The sequence below is a fragment of the Peromyscus eremicus genome, chromosome 7, assembly GCF_949786415.1.
Source record: "Peromyscus eremicus chromosome 7, PerEre_H2_v1, whole genome shotgun sequence".
Lineage (NCBI taxonomy): Eukaryota > Metazoa > Chordata > Mammalia > Rodentia > Cricetidae > Peromyscus > Peromyscus eremicus.
The window spans coordinates 99458837-99478160 of record NC_081422.1 but is presented as its reverse complement, the minus strand read 5'-3'; the positions used below and the strand labels follow the sequence as shown (position 1 = coordinate 99478160).

The 19324-nt window shown below is 47.6% G+C and overlaps 2 protein-coding genes across 3 annotated transcripts in view; both read left to right on the top strand.

The window, feature by feature from the left end:
• Nek11 (NIMA related kinase 11) overlaps nt 1-14426 on the top strand; it is a 266743-nt gene extending 252317 nt beyond the window's left edge. The window contains exons 15-16 of one of the 2 annotated variants that reach the window (XR_009380324.1): nt 13632-13717; nt 14316-14426. The gene's annotated coding sequence lies outside the window, so the exon portion shown is untranslated. Of the gene's footprint in view, nt 1-13631; nt 13718-14311 lie in introns of both variants that reach the window. The other variant, XR_009380323.1, reaches the window with a different exon arrangement.
• A 278-nt stretch (nt 14427-14704) lies between these two features.
• On the top strand, nt 14705-17056 carry LOC131915351 (U8 snoRNA-decapping enzyme). The gene is made up of 3 exons (XM_059268517.1): nt 14705-14842; nt 14923-15192; nt 15939-17056. Exons 1-3 carry the CDS (start codon nt 14705-14707, stop codon nt 16116-16118), a joined length of 588 nt encoding a protein of 195 aa, XP_059124500.1. The 3' UTR covers nt 16119-17056.
• Nucleotides 17057-19324: the final 2268 nt, after the last annotated feature.

Below are 19324 nucleotides of genomic sequence, written 5' to 3'. Positions count from 1 at the left end.
TTCAGGCCCCTGATCTAGCCTTGGACATTAACAGTGTAACATTTTCAAGCTGTTTGAGGCCAGCAAAGACTCAAGGGTAAGTAGATTGAAAGCCATTTGTTGATGGTGGGGTGTGCTGGCTAGTTTTATATCAACTTGACATAAGCTAGAGTCATCAGAGAGAAGGGAGCCACAACTGAGAAAATGCCTCCATAAGATCTGGATGTAAAGTATTTTCTTAATCAGTGGTTGATGGCGGGGGGTGGGGGGGGCCAGCCTGGGTTTGTGGTCCTGGGTTCTATAAGAAAGGAGGCTGAGAACTGGGTGGTGGTGGCACACACCTTTAATCCCAGCACTCAGGAGGCAGAGGCAGGCAGATCTCTGTGAGTTCGAGGCCAGCCTGGGCTACAGAGTGAGTTCCAGGAAAGGTGCAAAGCTACACAGAGAAACCCTGTCTTAAAAAACAAAACAAAACAAAACAAAAAAAAGAAGAAGAAGATAGAAAGAAAGGAGGCTGAATAAGCCATGGAAGCAAACCAGTTAAGCAGTGCCCCTCCATGGCCTCTGCATCAGCTCTTGCCTCCAGCTTCCTGTTCTGTTTCATTCAGTTCCTGTTCTGACTTCTGTCCATGATGAACAGCGATATAGAAGTGTAGGCCAAAGAAACCCTTTCCTCCCCAAGTTGGTCATGGTGTTTCATCACAACAATGGAAACCCTCACTAGGACATGGGTAAGTGGTGGGCCAGAGAACTAGCAAAGGATCTGTAGCCACATATGACTAGAGCACGATCTAGAAGTAGATAAATTCTAGTATTTTAGACATCAGTAACAAAAGGGAAGATTAAGAGGATGCCAGAGTTGCAGCCATCTTAGGGAAGGGTCAGACAGGGGACAGGAGGCCATTGGACAAATTGTTCTAAGAAAAACCCACCGGAGAATGTGCTGCCCCTTCGTCCCCAGACCCAGACAATTAGGAGCTGCACACCAGAAATTTCCTTAAAGGATATGATACAACATAACTGGCATAATAAACAAAGCACCAGATATGTCCTGTGGGATGTTTTCTGCTGTTATAGATTGTATACCATAGCTATCAGAGGGAATGGGTTTCCTGCAGATAAAAATGGGAAGTCTAACTACCAGAGGAAATGGGTCTGCTGGCAAAATAGATACAATAACATAGATTGCTAGAGGATATGGCAATTCCCTTGCAGCTGCAACTCTCCAATAAGTTCGAACCAAGCATCTCTAACCTGAAGTAAGCACCAATCCTGAGCTTGGAACTGTATAGAGCTGTATAGAGCTGTATAGAGCTGGAATTCCCCCAGGTCACCTACCCTAACCTAAACCCTGCTGGATTGCTACTCAGGGTCTCTCCTGCTCTGCTTCTGTGTCAGATGGACAGAGAGACCCGGGTTAACTCAAAACAATAAAAAGACTCTTTGCTTTTGCATTGGATTTGGTCTCTTGGTGGTCTTTGGGGGACTCTGGGTACAACAAAGATAATGTTAGAAAACTATGCAGGATCCCTTTTGTACAGGACTATGGTAATTTGAATGAAAATGGTCCCCATAGACTCATATGTTCAAATGCTTGGTCCCAAGTTAGTGAAACTGTTTGAGAAGGATAAGGAGGTGTGGCCTTATTAGAGGAGGCATGGCCTTTTTAGAGGAGATGTGTCACTGAGGGTGAGCATTGAGGTTTCAAAAGCCCAAATCAGCCGGGTTCTCTCTCTCTTTCTCTCTCTCTCTCTCTCTCTCTCTCTCTCTCTCTCTCTCTCTCTCTCTCTCTCTCTCCTCTCTCCTTTCTCCTCTCTCTTGCCTGCAGATCAGGTTGTAAAGTTCTCATTACTGCTCAGCACCATGCCTGTCTGCTTCCTACCATGACGATCATGAACTAACCTTCTGAAACTGTAAGCTATCCCCCAGTTAAATGCTTCCTTTACAAAAGTTCCCCTGGTCATGGTGTCTCATCACAGCAATAGAATAGTGACTAAGACAAGGACCACACAGGCCTGGGCAATTTCCTAGTGATGTTTCAAGGAAGTCCTTCCTGGGGATATGTGGATATGGAGGGGCTCAAAGAGCAAGGAGGCAGAGGAAGTTGACCCCATAGTTCCTATGGGAGAGGGTGGTGACCTGGACCAGGGAGAGGGCAGTGGAAATGGACAAAATTGTATGTATGGAGGGAGGTCGTGGAGCTGGTGTTGGCAGGATCTACTGATCACTGTGGGAAGAGACCAGTGAGTAAGGTAGAGGCTTCTCAGGTTTTGTACTTTTAGGCATTTGTGTTATGTATAGATGAAGACTTCTGGGTAAGTCTCATCAACATTGTTGATATAATTGAGTAGCACTGGCTGGATTATTTATTAGTAACTTTTCTCTTGCAGTGATAAATATCATGACCAAGAGTAACTAACTTACAGAAGGAGGAATCTATTTGGGCTTCCGTAATGTGAGGAAGGCGTAGCCACACGCTGCTGGAGCAGGAAGCTGGCTGGTCACATCTTATCACAGAGGAAACCAAGGGAATGAACTAGAAAGGGGACAAGGTATAAACTCTCCCAGCCCTCCCTCAGTGGCATATGTCCTCCAGCAAGGCCTTACCTTAAAGGTTCCATAACCTACCCAAGCAGCACCACCCACCAGGGGCCCCGTGTTGGAGCCTACAGGGACAAATGGAAGCATCCTTTTTTCTCTTCCTGTTCTGGAAGTTTAAGAACATGGCTCTGATATGTGCTTTGCATCTGGTGGGTACATTCTTACTTATAAGGATTCTGTCATGTTCCAAAGTGGTACAAAGCATGTCAGGGAGAGACAGAGAAACCATGTCAGGGAGAGTCTTTTCAGAACAACACCACTTGACAAAGAGCTTATTAATCTATTAGTCCATGAGTAGATTAATCTCTCCTGATTTAGGAGGACCTCAGAAACTCCTGCCTGATCTCTCTCTCTCTCTCTCTCTCTCTCTCTCTCTCTCTCTCTCTCTCTCTGGTTTTATGAGACAGGTTCTCACTATGTAGCCTTGGCTGTCCTGAGAGTTGCTATGAACACCAGGCTGGCCTCGAACTCACTGAGATCTGTCTTCCTCTGCCTCCTAGTTGCTGGGATAAAATGTGAGTGCCACTGTGCCCAGTCTGATCCTCCTTCTTAATACCTCACATGAGGATTCCTTTCTTTCAACATGAATTTTGTTGAAAGCATTCAAAATTTGACATTGTGATTTGACTGCATAAAAATGCATAAAACATTTGTAAAGTTGGCTGAAATTATTTGTAAGGGTTTGTCCACTGACAGTTTGTGTTCTGGAGACTTAACCCTCACTAAGGCAGATTTGAAATAGCAGGACCTTTAAGAAGTGAAGCTGAGTGGGAATAGTTAGGTTACTGGAAATATGAAGCAGAGAAAAGCAAGTCAGTTCAAAGGTCATGCACAGGAGAGATTATAAGGATGGACGATAGAGTCACCAGTTCCTCGTCACTAATATGGGGACAGAGAGCAGTTAACTTTGTGATGTAGCTTGGCAATTGGAGATCTTGATGACATGGGCAGTTGAGCATGGAGAGGGCATAGTGGAAGGAGTGTTTGGTTACGGAGAACCAGGAAGAAGATCTTAGAGAGTCCAGATCCATGTGAGGACACAGCATGGCTGGCCAAAGCCCAGGGAATTGCTGTAAAGGTGTTAGATTCAGGGATGGGGGGGGGCGCAGAAGGAAAGTGAGCAGCCGAGTGGATAATGAGGCCAGAAACTGACCCATGTTGGCGAGGTAATGTGAGCCAGCCAATATCCTCAGTGACCAAGAGGAGGTACAAAGCCAGCCTGGCAGCAGAGGGCGAAGTGGCCACACCAAGACATGCCCTCCCAGGGATGGATTCCAGCCGGGACCCAGCTTTTGGCCTTTCAGAAGCAGCTCTGGTGTCCATGCCTAGAAGCTTCAATTGCTGTGTCTTCTTTCCCGATCTAACCCAGATCTAAGGGTGACATGTCATCTGGAAACTCTCAGGTGGCTAGTCAAAGGGAAGGTGTGTGTGTATGTGTGTGTCCGTGTGTGTCCCTCCAGGACCCCAGCCTGTGCCAACTGCAACTGCATCTAGGTTGATACCACAGGACCTCCATCACTTCTGAGAAGGAGGTCAGGATCCTTGGGCAAGGGACATAAAACCACTAGCTGCCCCCAGCTCAGATTATGGTTCTACATAGAACATTGAATCCAGAGCCCATCCTTGGAGGTTGCCCATGATTTTTTTCCAGCTTCCATGATGTTCCACTGTGGTAGGGTTAAATGTTCTAGTAACGATGCTCCCCAACCTTCTTGGAAGGTTATATTTCCACTTTTTTTGGGGGGGGCTGGTTTTCCAAGACAGGGTTTCTCTGTGTAGTTTTGTGCCTTACCTGGAACTCACTCTGTAGCCCAGGCTGGCCTCAAACTCACAGAAATCCACCTGCCTCTGCCTCCTGAGTGCTGGGACTAAGGCGTGTGCCACTGCCGCCCAGCTTTATTTCCACTTTTTAATTGTGTGACACTGACTTTGTTTTTGAGCTCTCTGGTGCTGGTGAGGGGCCCTGTCTAAGAAGCATCCCTCCCAGGCATTGGGGTCCTTCACCATCAGCCATCACACACTTCCCTGGCCTGGTCCTAGGTACCTGCCTGCCTGGCAGGAGAGAGAGAGGCAGGCTGGACTGTGCATGTCTCCTCTCACCCACTCCCGTCCTGCTGGGGGAAGTGGAAAGCACACAGGACTCCCTGGGCCCCTTCAAGCACGGTGCTCTGGGAAGGGAAGGAGATGGGAGCGCATCCAACCTCCAGCCCTGCTCCTGGCAGCAAGGTCCTGCAGCTGAGCACTGGGCCTCCTTATCTCAAGCTTGAGGCTGTGATTCCTGGGGAGAGGGTTAATGGAGGGGGCACTTGGCATTAGCTTTGGGCAAATCAGCCAGCACTGTCAGCACAGGCTGCTGCTGCTCCTTCCTTGGGAGTAGAGGGGCCCTGGTCACCCCCCTCCCCACATCCCCTCTCCCCACACCTCCACCCCACGCTAACACACATTGATGCCTCTCTCAGCAGAATCAGCAAGAAGTTTCTAGTTTTCAACATTGCATTTTCCCTGTTCACAGAAATCACTTTCAGACTTCATTTTGTCCTGAGCCCTTGTCAGTTTCTAGGTTTGAGGCAGAGGAAGCTGCTGCTTCCTGGCAGGACCATGTGGGGAAGGAGGGTAGTCTCCTGCCAGTGAACCTGAGGGCTGAGGGAGGCTTTGTGAAACAGACGGCCTAGTGGGAGTGAAGTAGGAAGGGAGGTTTATTGAACAGAAGTATTTAAATTCTGTACCCCAAATATTCTGGTGAACAGAGAAGCAAAAGTGGATAGGAACATTTCACCCTTGATAACATTTGCTAAGAGCATCAGAGTTGAGCTGTCTGGAAGAGATGCTGTGTGTGGCTCATTTCGGAAGAGGAGAAGAAAAAGTGGAGGATTTCGTTTAACACAACTGAGGTAGAGAGGTGTTGGCAGTGCAGGGGAAAGGGGGCTGTGCCATTCAGGCCACAGAATGCCTACTGATGGGACCTGGAGGGCCTCTCTCCCAAGGCCCTCCAGGTCCCATCTGCTTGGCTTAATCTGTGTGGCAGTTCCTGTTCCTCGAAGTAGTGGGCTTGGTCTGTCAGAGACCCCATTGGAGGATGAAAACTACCAGCGTGCCCCTGCTGGTATGTATGCCTTCCTTCACTTTCAGACTCAGAAACAAGAAGGAGTGAAGGAGTGCTGGGGACATGAAAGATACAGGGAGGTTCCTCCACCAACCAGCCCCTGGGCTGGAGGAAATCTACACTTCAGACTCCTCCCCAAAGTCTAGCGTTCACCCTGGTCCCTGGAGCAGAACCAGGGCCACCCAGACCCAACCTCAACCCTTCTTCATGGACCACTGGTGAAGAGCTTGGCTTCCCTTCAGTGTGGTAAACTCTACCTGGGGCTCAGCAAGTATAAGCAGGAGCTATAAATGCAAGCGGGAAGGTCTAGGCGGGAATGCTGTTCCAAGTCTCACATTCTCCTCCCTCTAGGGCTTCTGAAGGCCCCAGCTGATAGATTTACAACATCCCAGGCACCCAGCAGTAGTTGCAGGGTATGGATGGAGACCAAGGTCTACTGAACAGGAGAGAAGGGGAGCTGAATGATCTCGTGTTTGAGAGACAAGGAGTACACCACAATTACTAGAAACTCACTCCTGTGCAACTGCACCATTAATTCTTGATCATGCATGTGTACCACTTCCACCCACAAAACGTCCGAGCTGGGGGCATCTGATTAGCGGGTTCGTCATCAGTCTCCATTCTGGCCTGGAGGGACAGAGAGGGAATATCTGCTTGCTCTTAGCTTTTATGAGAGACTTGGGCTATTTGTAGTCTCTATAATAGACTTGTACTGGCTAGTTTATGTTAATTTGATACAAGGCAGAGTCATCTGAGAGGAGGGAACCTGAAACCAGAAACTTCCTAGTAAGACTGGGCCGTAGGCAAGCCTGTAGAGCATTTTCAAATTACTGATTGATGTGGGAGCACCCAGCACATTGTGGGTGGTGCCAACCCTGGCCTGGTGGTTGTGAATCCTATAAGAAAGTCTTAGCAAGACACGAGGAGTGAACCAATAAGCAGCAACCCTCCATGGCCTCTGCATCAACTCCTGCCTTCAGGTTCCCACCCAATTGGAGTTCCTGCCTTGGTTTCCCTCAGGGACTGTGATTCAGGATATGTAAGCCAAATAAACCCTTCCTCCCCAAGTTGTCTTTGGTCATGGTGTTTCATCATGTCAACAGAAACCATAACAAAGATTGAAATTGGTACCAGAACTGAGGAACATGGTGAGTCCAATGGATTCCATGACTGTGGGTTCCCTGCTGCACTTCTCTGGCTGTGAAGTGAGTTCCTTGGTCAGAAGCAATGCTGTGTGCAATACCATGATTGTGGATAAGGCATTCTGTAAGTCCGTGGATGGTACTTTTGCCAGTATCATTACACGTAGGAAAGGCGAATCCATAACCAGAATAAGTACCTGTTCCAGTAAGGACAAAGTACTGTCCTTTCTATGAAGGAAATGGCCCAGTGCAGCCAACGTGCTACCAGGTCGGTGGCTGGTCATCCTGGAGAATGGTGCCATATCTGGGGCTCGGTGTTGGCCTCTGCTATTGGCATAGCTGGCACTCAGCAGCAGCTGCAGCCAGGTCAGCCCTGGCAAGTGGAAGTCCCATCTCTGCCACCACGGCCAAACTGGAAACAATTACAGTGTCCCTCCAGGAGCGAGGGCTAGTTCAGCGGCAATGCTTGCCTTGCCAAGCACAAGGGCCTGAGTGCCATTCCTAAAAGTCAGGTGAAAAAGCTGGGCATGGTGGCACATACCTATCATCCCAGCCTTGGGGAGATGGAGACAGCTGAGTCCTGGGGGCTACCTGGCAAATCTTACACCAATGAGAGACTCTGTCTCCAAAGAAAAATGGGCAGTGATTAAAGAATAACACCCAAGAATGTTCTCTGACTGCTTCCCACCGAGACACACACAAATGTGCATGCATATCCGCACACGTGTACCCTTATGTGTGTACACACACACACACACACACACACACACACACACACTATAGGCCCTTCTAGCTCTCTCTGGCAGCGCCCCCTTATCCCCTCATATTTTGTCTTGTTTTTTTAAATCTGTAGTTTGCAACACTGGCTTTTCATTAAATCACATGGGGACAATCCAGTGAGGACTGTGTGAGTTGGTCTGACATGTGAAGGCAGGTGGCAGGCGTCGGGCATCTTTGGCCACCTTCATCTTCTAGACTTGGTCTTGGTGCTTTATGAGGTGAGACTGGAGCCTCATTTCCCTTCCTGTTCCTTGACCAGGAGGGAGCCTGTCTGCTAAAGGGTTTTGTGAAATGCAAACACTTCATTCAAATGTAAATTATAACCTTTACCTTCAACTTCAGGAGAAGCCAAAGATTTTTCTACTTTTAACTTTTTACTATAGGAAACATCAAACTATAAAAAAAAGAAAGAAAGAAAAGAACATAATAAGCCCTTAATGGTCCCCAGAAATCCAGCTTCTAAAATTGTATTCATACCCTCAGCCTCTGTCTCCTGGAGGATTATTTTTAGTGTGTGGTTCATACATATTTCAGTATGTAGCTGTAAAAGGCAAGGAATTCTTAAAAATGTAACCACATTACTCTCCTACCTCAAATAATAGTTATTCCTATACAACAAGTACCTGATCCCCATTTATAGATACAGAATGAAATGTTTTTGTAATGAATGAGCAAAAGCAACATTCTCACATTTTAGCAATCAGGCCTTGACCTTTTGGAATCTGACCCCTAGTGACCCATGATGCCTCACACAGATCTGTAGGGCCCAACCCCTCCTAACTCAGGAAAGTTTGCACAAGCGGTAGCTCTCAAGAGAACTAATATTGTAAACCTTGATACTCAACAAGATTAACGGGAGCTCCATCTGCTCACTGTGATATGGTTCCAGGCTGGAGGCTGTCCTGTAACACCACTACCGCAACTTCTGATCCAAACTGGGAGGAACCTTCATTAAGTACAGGCCAGGATCATACCTGGGATTCCCAGAGTATGATGGTGAATTACACTAGTCAGGGGCTTATAAAGGCGAAAACCACAAGGCTATATGTACTTCCCACCTTTGTCTGATCAGGGGCAAGCAAACATCTTGATGTACCTACCTACTGCCTATTCACCTCCTGCCTACCTGTGACCAAGCATACTTCCTGTGCAGTTGGAACAACCAAGCTTGTTTACAGAAGTAAAATTGCATGGCTTGTTATCTTACATGAACAGCCCCCAGCATTCCAGGAAGTTATCTGTCCTCGGGCAAGAGGGCCTTTCAGGTATATCTGTCCTTGGGCAAGTGGGCCTTACAGGTGTATCTGTCCTTGGGCAAGTGGGCCCTACAGGTATATCTGTCCTTGGGCAAGTGGGCCTTACAGGTTAGAGACATTTTTAAGCAGATCTCTTAAGCACGGTAACTTAAACTTAAAACCTAACTTTAGCAATCACAGAGGCCATGAGGACAAGTCAGAGTAACCCCCTCCCCAAGCACACCCTCTCAACTGTTATTTAAAAAAAAAAAAAAAAAAAAAAAAACAAAGAACAAAAAAAACTCTTGCTCCTTCTCAGCAGCAGGGTTCCCCTCTGGGCATTCACCTGCTACCTTTTTACTGTGTATTTCAATAAATTCTCACTTTGTCTGTAGGTGTCTTGGTGAATTCTTTTACCACCCACGTCACCAACCTTCCATGTGACATTTCTCACAGTAGTGTTCACAAGGTTCTCTATTATTATTTTTTGTTCAGTTTCAAACCCAAATATGGTCCAAGTCCAGTTGCTTTGCTAAACTCAACTGCTCAGGACCAGGGAGTGTCTGAATAAAAGGGCCTAGAAATTCTTTGACAGCACACAGAAGCAAAACACTAGAGACTTCCCAGTCTCCAGAAGGAGGAAAATCAATTTTAGTTGTTCAGTTGTTGAGGAGGAACTTACTTGGCCTTATCCTCATGGGCCTCCTGCCAAGATCCCCGAGTCCCTGTGGGCAGAGGGACCTCTCCTTGTTTTGTTGAGTAACAACAAGTTGCATTAGTTGGTTTTTCTTGAGCCCAGTGATTTGTACAAGGTTCTCTGAGTTGTTAGGGGTTAGGCTCCAGATATATGTGTGAGGCCTAGGTCATTGGGGGTCAGGCTCCTAATGATCACAGATTGATTGTTAAAACTGGAAATGTTAATTTTGTTCCTATAAATAAGGATTGGATGCATGATATATAGACGTTAGCCATAAAAAAAGACCAAGTCCTGGAATAGGTTCTCAGAACTTCCAATAGCAGGGTTACCAGGTAAGAGTTGTCAATGTAAACTAGAATTAGAACTCAGCATTTTTAAATTAATGCTGGTAAAAGAAAGTTCGGCTTGCATTGAGACGTCACTGAGAGAGGCAGGATCCTGTGACACTAGGAACGCTTGGGGACAGCAGCTTCTCTAGGCAGGGTACTTGCTGCGCCTTGGTTGGTTGGGGTGTCAGCAGACAGTTATGGCGCTTGCATGGCCATCATTCTGGGGCTTAAGTCAAGTTTTTCAACATAATTTTAGGGATAAAGAGTCTATTTGCTTGTGGGCCCAAGGCTGTAAGTTGTCTGGCTTCTTTCATCTCTGCCCCCTCCATCCTCAGGCCTTGTTACTAAGTTTAGGGCATCTCATCGTTTCTCCCTTACTGGCTTCAACTGATACATCTCCTCAATCTCTTTCATGTTAAGAGATCTGCCTCTGTGTCTGACTCTTCCTTGTATTCAATTATGGCAGAAACTAGGTCAATTGTCCTGTCAACTTCCCTTGACCAGTCTTCTACATGTGCCTTCCCTGTTTTTCAAAAGTAAACTTAATTTTAGGCAATTTATATTCACAGAAAAATTGGGAGACTAGTACAGGACATTCTCATACATGCCATTCAGTTTTCCTATTAATATCTTAATTTAGTATAGTATAGGTCTTAAAATAATGAGTCAGTTTTAAAGCATTACTATTCACCAAAGTTTTATTCAGATTCCCTTGTCTGCTCTCTAATGTCTTCATCTTTGCTCCAGGATTTCAGATTTCATTTGAGTCACATCTTCTGAGGCTCTTCTTTATTCCATAGGCAGTGGAAATTTCCATTTTTATTTTATGACTGCTATAGGTTGAATATTTATGCTCTCTACATCTCCCCTTTAGTTCCCATGCTGAAATTCTAACACTGTGTTGGTGTTTGAGGGTGGGGGCCTATGGGAGGGGACTAGACCTTAGGAGTGGAGCCTTCATGAGTAGCATTATTGACCTTACAGGAGACCCAGGGAGCTCTCCCGAACCTTTGGAGGTTTCAGCTACAAGTTGGTCTATGAATCAAGAACTGGGACCTCACTAGATGCCAATTCTGCCAGCCCCTTCATCTCAGACTTCCATGTCTCCAGAATTGTGAGAAATAAATTTTAGTTGCCTGTAAGCCCTGCAGTCTAGGCCATTTGATCCAGCAACTCCACAGAACTGGATGAAGCCTTGACCGTTTTGAGGTTTGCCGCCATCTCCATTATGACATCCCTCTGCAGAGACTGGCTTAGTGCTGTCCTCACAATTCAGAGCAGAACTCTCTCTCTTGGGGAGGAAGGCCTCAGACCAAAGATCCATTTTCATCACATCACATCAGTTACCCTGTGTCTGTAAGCCACCCATGCTGATGCTGATCCTGGTTGCCAGGCTACCGTTTGTCACCTTCTCCCCAAAGCTACCAAGTGGCTCTGTGGCTTCCTTCTGTTTGTACTGTTTGCTCTTGGGAAGGAAGTCACTATTTAGCTAATAGCTTCAGAAATGATCTCTAATTCTTCCACATGGAGGATTCTTTGCCTACATGGAGCAGTTAATTCCACATGCATCTATATTCCATATCAGTACAGGTATACAGATATTTATTTTCTACTTTACAATATAGATATTTTTGTTTATACAAAATAAATATTGTTTGTATAAATAAAAATACAAACAAACCAAAAGTAAAACTGCTTTAACTTGTTGCTCATATTGTTTCTGCTCTGAAAACGCTTTCCGTAGTGGCCTGTGACTTTCTTTCTCTTATAAGACAATATAAGAGATGTTTTGAAGGTGGTCCTTTGTAGTTAGTATAGATTGGACCAAGATTCACACTTAATTTTATAGCAGTGTTGTTCAAATGCTAAATGGTCTTATTAATAAAAATCCCTGTACCAAATATTGGGGTAAAAGCTGAAAGATCAGAGAAGCAGAGCAAGCTACAGCCAACCTTACCTCACCATCTCCTCAGCTGATCCTGTTTCAATGAATCCTCAGACTGAAAGCCTCTGAGTCCTCACCCGAAAGGCCTCAGCCAAAGAGAGCCTTTAGTTCCTGTCTCCTCACACCTTATTACCTTTCTCTGCCCTGCCATATCACTTCCTGGGATTAAAGGTGTGTGTGCTTCCCAAGCAAAGGCATGAGATCTCAAGTGCTGGGATTAAAGGTGTGTGTCACCACTGCCTGGCTCTGTTTTCTCTCTTAGACTGAGTCAATCTCATGTAGTCCAGGGTGGCCTTGAACTCACAGAGATCCAGGTGTATCTCTGTCTCCCAAGTGCTAGGATTAAAGGTGTGTGCCACTACTGCCTAGCATCTATGTTTAATCTAGTGGCTTGTTCTGTCCTCTGATCCTCAGGCAAGATTTATTAGGGTACACAACATATCACCACATAGTAGCGGTAGTAATCATAAGCCTGATGTATAGAATCTTGAACACCATAATTTTTAACACTATGCTTGCTTGCATGAGGCTCTGGGTTAATTCCCTACAATATTGTAGCCCTGGGATGAGCCTGTTTTCTTTTTAAATGAAGGGAAAACGTGTAATTTATTTCTCTGTCTTCTAAAAAATAATCATTTGGGCTCCCTAGCATCTTCCAATGATAGCCATGGAGTTACTTTTTGTCTCTATGGACTGTTATCCACATGGAACACTCTAGGCTTATGGCCCAGTCTACCTCCAGCTCTGACTCCTGGGGGATTGGCTTCCATGTGGAATGCAGGGGCCGGACAAATGCAAAGCGTTGTCTGAAAGACATGGTGCCTTAGTGTGCTTTTCTGTTGCTGTGATAAAATGCTCTGATCAAAAGCAACTCGCAGAGGGAAGGGTTTGTTTGGATTATACATCCACAGGTCACAGTCCACCACTGAGAGAAAGTCGGGGCAGGAACTCAGGAAGAAACCATCGAGCGGGACACTCTTGGTTCTTGGCCTTGGTGGTTTCTCAAATGATGTGTTTTTAAAGGCCAGGCTGGGAAGATGACCCAGTCAATAAAATGCCCGTCTTACAAGCAGGAAGATCTAAGTCTGAATGGCCAGCATCCACACAAAAGCTGGGAGTGGTGGACATCCTATAACCCTAGCACTGGGGTAGGAGAAGTAGAGACAAGTGGATCCCCAGAGTTCACTGACAGCCATTCTAGATAGTTAGTGAGCTCAGGGTTCAGCATTAGACAAAATATAAGGGAGAGTGCAGTAGAGGAAGACACACAGCATCCCTGACCTCCATGTACATGTGAACATGTACCTACATGTCTTACGCGTGCGCGCGTGCGCGCGCACGCGCGCGCACACACACACACACACACACACAAATATGTACACATACATACACTACACACATACACAAAACAACTGCAAAACCCACATGTCCCCTTACTACCCCATGACCATTGGGTGGGACCCTGGAATTGGAAGGCATCAAAAGGGTTTTATGAGCTTTTTGCAAGGTGACGCCAACGTTTAACCAGGACCATTTGCCAGTCCCTTGAACTTTAACCAGATAATGGTAATTATATCACACTGATCGCCTCACCATGATGACTGTCTCAGTAAATGGCATCTCTGCCCTGCTACTCAGGAGACTGAGGAAAGATGCCCCTCCCCACCCCACCCCCCAGGCATTCCTTGATGCTGCCCCTCTTCTTAGGATGACCTTTGACATAAGACACAGCACTGAGCCTCCACCCTCAACTCCAAGAATGGCTGCATTTTCTGTGTCCAGACCTGGGCTGAGGAGGACTTTCCATCTCCCTACCCTAGGTTGGTACTATCTCCATGAACGGATCTGAAGCTGAGAACCTGGGGGAGTTGAGTGACATCTACTAAAGCCGCAAGCCTGTGTCTGGGTGAGTTCTGAGCTCTGCAATGAACTGTCACTTCCAGCCTATGACTCGGACCTTCTTCAAGAGTCACCTCTTCCCTTCGTTAAATACATACAGGTTCTTGGTATACGTTCAGGTGGGGCCACCTAATCGAAATGAAGGGTCCTGAATCCCGGGTTCTCAGCATTAGGTTCTACGTATCCCCTACCACATTCCCATTCTTCTTCAGAATTTAAAAATGTGAGGGTATTTTAAATACTGCCAAACTGCACACTGCTGATGCCCTATCCCTGACTCCTCCCCACTCTCTTCTCAGTGCTTCAGTCCTACCCACAGCCAGCCACCCCTCCCCAATCTAACTGTGACTTGTGACATTTCCTATGCCACTCTCCATGTACCAGGCTCCACACCCCTGCCCAGAGCCCACAGCCAATGCAGTCGCTCATTGTAACCACACGCATCATTGGCCACTTCCCTTCCCTTCCCCCAAAGTGTTATCACCCAGGCCATAAGCTGTCCTGGCGCTGACCCCTGCTCTTCCTTATATTCAGTCAGTCCCCACATTTCCGCCACTCAACACTTGTTACACCCATCTCTCCTTTCTCCCATTGCCCTAAGGTAGGTGTAATCTCAGAAGCCAGACTACCTCCCTCCTGTCCCTGGTCTCCTTGCTATGTATATGATCCAGAACAACCCAAAGGCAGCTTCCTGAACACTGTGTTGTTCCTTCCACTGCCAGGACTCCTGAGTAAGTAAATCCTGCTCAGGTTCCAAAGCCTGCTCCTCCTAACCTTCCAGATGGCGACTTGAGTCTGTATCCACCAAGCTTCAGCACTACAGGCTCAGCTTTTAAGGGCCAATCCTGAGGAAGCTTTCAGTTTCTCTGATAGTCCTAGGGTACCTTCTCGGCTCCGCTTGAGAGCCCCAACCTGATTGGCTGCTGCCGAGTCTCGCGAAGCTCCGCCCCCGAGGTGCTGTCCTCCGCAGGAACCCGGAAGTGCGAGCGTCGAGATGGCGGGGGATCGGAAAGTGGAGCTCAGCGAGGCCCTGGCGCTCGGGCCGGGCTGGCGCCACGCCTGCCACGCACTGCTGTACGCGCCCGACCCCCGCAAGCTGTTCGGCCGCATCCCGATACGCTTCGCCGTGCTGGTGAGGACGCGGCATGCCGGCCCGCTCCCCGCCCCGGAGCCCTCGCGCCCCAGCCAACCATCGTCCCCCTCCTCCTCTAGATGCAGATGCGCTTCGACGGGCGCCTAGGTTTCCCTGGCGGCTTCGTGGACGCGCAGGACTGCAGCCTGGAGGACGGGCTAAACCGTGAACTGCGCGAGGAGCTGGGCGACGCGGTGTCTGCCTTCCGAGTGGAGCGCTCCGACTACCGGAGCTCACACCTCGCGGCCAACCAGCGCGTGGTGGCCCATTTCTATGCCAAGCGCCTGACGGCCGAGCAGCTGCAGGCTGTGGAAGCCAGGGCGCCTCAAGCCAAGGACCACGGACTGGAGGTGGGACCAGACTGGGACCCACTCCATATTCTGTCGGCCCTCTCCCATGTCTCTCATCGAAGAAAGTCACTGGGTGGAGAAGACTTTGACCCTCCAACATTATACTCTTTCAAGTGGCATAAACTAGTTGGGATCTTGGTCATTTCCAGGCTGGATAACACTACCAACTTGGTCTCCCTTGGTAGTCTTTGCAGAGAGATTTCTAGAACACACATGCAAGTCTCTCTACTGCTCCCTATGCTAATATTCATGACTTTGGGCCCATATTTTCCTATAGCAGAAAGTATGACAGTAATTCTAATGCTAGGGAAACCGTATGTGTGGAGGTGACTCTCCCCAGCTGCGGGTAAGGGCGATAAGAACAGTCTGTCGGAATCAATCACTGGTTGGGTGGAGGTCAGAAGAAGACTTGGGTATTTGCATTTTTCTTGATCACCCAGGTGATACCTAAACAGTTGTGTAAGTTCTGTGATTGGAAATACTGGTACAGCCATGCCTGCCCTCTGGAGGCGGCAGCCAGTGAGGATGAGTGAAAAGATGGAGAAGGATTAGCATGGATGGAGCTGGATACCCAGCATTGTCTGCAGACTTGGGCTCACTAAGCTTTCCTGAGGAGTGATTATTGGGCCTGGTTCTGCCTGGTTGTTAACATTAGATTTCCACTCTGGAGGGCTCTGTTCCAAGGTAGGTAAGCTACTGTGTTGAGATACTTGAAGACCCACGTGTCACCTGTCTGCTTTTCATAGGTGCTGGGCCTGGTGCGGGTACCTCTGTACATCCTACGTGATGGTGTGGGAGGCCTGCCCACCTTTGTGGAGAATACCTTCATTGGTGATGCCCGGGAGCAGCTACTAGACGCCCTTCAGGACTTAGAACTTATGGATCCTGGCATTATTTCAAACCTCAAGATCCCAGTTTCTAAGTAGAGTCAGCCCACCATGGACCCACGGAACCCAAGATGAGGGCTTTGGTATAAGGGAAGGAGGGAGGGAGGCAGGGCAAATGTTTTCTCTTTGGGGGCTGAGAGGTGATAGTTAATACAAGATTAAAGACAGAGGTGTATATGCAAAGGGTTTTCAACAGAGGACCTTGTCTGATGGCATTAGTGATTAAAGGCCTTGGTCATACCTCAGAGTCCCTCCTTATATGTAGGTAAACAGCCTAGAAGCTCCAGGTATACACATGTGCAGTCTGATCACACACAGCCTGGTGCACTCTCATCTGTCCAGTTTAACTGTGATGTGGCATCAGGCACATCCCACTCCTTCCTGGTAAATGGGGTGGGGAAATGGATTCTTTCCCATCAGCCACAAGGCTGCTGTCCCGAGTCCAGCCCAGCCCATTCTTGTTAGGGAAGCAGAGAAGGAGGTTTCTCCCTGAGAATGGTCTCAGGTTACCCGAGGCTTGAGCAAAGCTGTTGGTTTCAGAAAGTTGGGTCGGAACGTGTCAACTTCTTGGGCTGAACCTAGACCTGAGACTTCAGTCCTGATGCCTCCCTTCCAGAATGTTCATCTTTGAGCTCCCTTTGTCTCCATCTAGCCTGCCCTGCCAAAAGGAGTCATCCAGGAAGGCAGCTGATACCTGGGACTCCAAGCTCTCCAGTTCCTTCAACAGATACAGGTTGATTAATACCTGCTCAGTGGCAAGTATGGTAACAGAAATAGAGGCCCATTACTTCTGTCTTCCAGACTTCTGAGTGAGGAGTAGGCACACAGCATCATAAATAAATAGCATTACATAGTAAACACTCTAAGCTTTGTCAGCCACACGGTGTTCTGGAGCCCTTTAACTCTGTCATGTCAAACTTACCTGCATGATACATAAGTGTTGTTGTTGTGTCCCAATAAAACGCTAATGAAAAACAGGTGTCTGACTTCTGGACTTCTGTAGTTTATCAGTGACTATTCTACAGGGAAGATAGGTTACTGTTTGCGGTGCCTGTGTGTGTACATGTTTACAAGGAAATAAATGAAGCGATGGATATGGTTTCATTGACATTCTTTTCCTTGGCTTGGTCTGGAATGGCCCTGGTAAAGTCATTTAAACAGAAAGAAGAGAGCCCTGAGGTGGGGGGATCTTCTCAGAACAGCCCCAGAATGTATTTATTAATCATGATCTTGGGACATATTTCACAGTCAAGTAACTTGTCCTGGCCAGAGGGATCTTCAGCAGAGACCCTAGAAGGGGGAATGGCAAATGAAGGGACAAGAGACACAAAGAATTGACAGCAAGACAGTATTCTGATCAAGCTGCAAAATTTTATTTTTCTCAGGTGGGTTTTATAGAAGCAGACCAGGAAACTTTCTTTGGGAAAAGATCAGGGGACTCCATTCTGTATTTCTGCATTGTCCCCGTGGCTTCTCCTGCCATGCCTCCTCTTCTCAGCATTCCTCTCTCTTCTAGGAAGTCTCACCTTTTTTTGTCCTGCCTAGCTATTCAGCTTTCTATCAGAAGGCGCCTCGGCAAAGACACATCTTCACAGTGTACAAATATTCTGCCACAGGAGCATGTAAGAGGAATCAATTAGAAAAGAGAGAGAGAAAATTTGTGTGTAAGATTGTGAGCTTGACTGAATGTAGAGTCACCTTCAAGACAAGCCTCTAGGCACACCCATGAATGATTATTTAGATTAGATTCTGAAGATTCACCTTTACAGTGAGTACCGCCATTCAGAGGGCTGGACCCTGAACTGAGTAAAGTGAGTTGGGTACCAGCATTCATCTCTCTTTGCTTCCTCATTATGCATGCAATGTGATCTGCCTCAAGTTCCTGCTGCCAGAAGTTTCATGACATCATGGACTGCACTCTCAAACTGAGCCAAAACAACCCTTTCTCCCTTCAGTTTCTTGGTCCAACAATGAGGCAAGGACCTGACCCTCCCAAATAGCCACATTGATAATCATTTTTTTAAAAATCCTACCTAGCGTGAGCGGTTACCTCCCCATAGCTGCATAGATGGAGTCTCTCCTTCAGTCAATATTTTATCTGCTATGTCCTCAATCACTCCTGAAGACCACATACAGCTAGGGCAAAACTTCATGCAGATGGGATGGGATGCAGGAGGGAACAAGTGGCTGGACTTTTAAGTGAGCACGGAAGGGCCTTTCCTTCTCCCTCCTTCTATGAGGAGCTATCAATCAGCAATCCTAAACTTGCTGAGGGTCTCCTCTCCGTTATTACAATGAAAATAATGACGCCCATGTACTGCAGAGGCATGACAGCCCATAACACAGATTTCATGACCTTGTCTTTTCTACTAACCTGACTCTATAATTTCTGTCTGAGAGTTAGATTTAACTGTCAGCTTGACACACTCTAGAGTTACCTGGGAGAAGGGCTTCTGGGAATGTCTGTGAGGGTTTATCTTAATCATGTTAACAGACATGGGAAGATTCCTGCCCCCTTTACCCCCACCCCCTTGTGGATGGCACTGTTTCCTGGGCTGGGGATCCTGGGCTGAATAATAGAGAAAGCTAGCCAAACACTACCATGTATCCGTCCCTGTCTCCTGACTGCAGATACAGTGTGGTCAGCTGCTTCAAGCCCCCAATGCCTTGAAATTGTAAGCCAAAATGAACCATGTTTCCACTTAAGTTGGAGCTGTTGGGGTATTTTATCATGGTAACCAAAAAAAGAACCTAGGACAGCTCCCCAGCCTTATCTAAGAAGCATCCCTCCCAAGCAGTGGGGTCCTTCACCATCAGCCATCACACACTTCCCTGGCCTGGTCCTAGGTACCTGCCTGACTGGCAGGAGAGAGAGAGGCAGGCTGGACTGTGCATGTCTCCTCTCACCCACTCTCGTCCTGCTGGAGCAAGGTCAGCCAGGACTCCCTGGGCCCCTTCAAGCACAGTGCTCTGGGAAGGGAAGGAGATGGGAGCGCATCCAACCTCCAGCCCTGCTCCTGGCAGCAAGGTCCTGCAGCTGAGCACTGGGCCTCCTTATCTCAAGCTTGAGGCTGTGATTCCTGGGGAGAGGGTTAATGGAGGGGGCACCTGGCATTAGCTTTGGACACATCAGCCAGCACTGTCAGCACAGGCTGCTGCTGCTCCTTCCTGGGGAGGAGAGGGGCCCTGGTCACCCCCCCTCCCCACAACCCCCCTCCCCACACCCCCGCTCCACACTAACACAC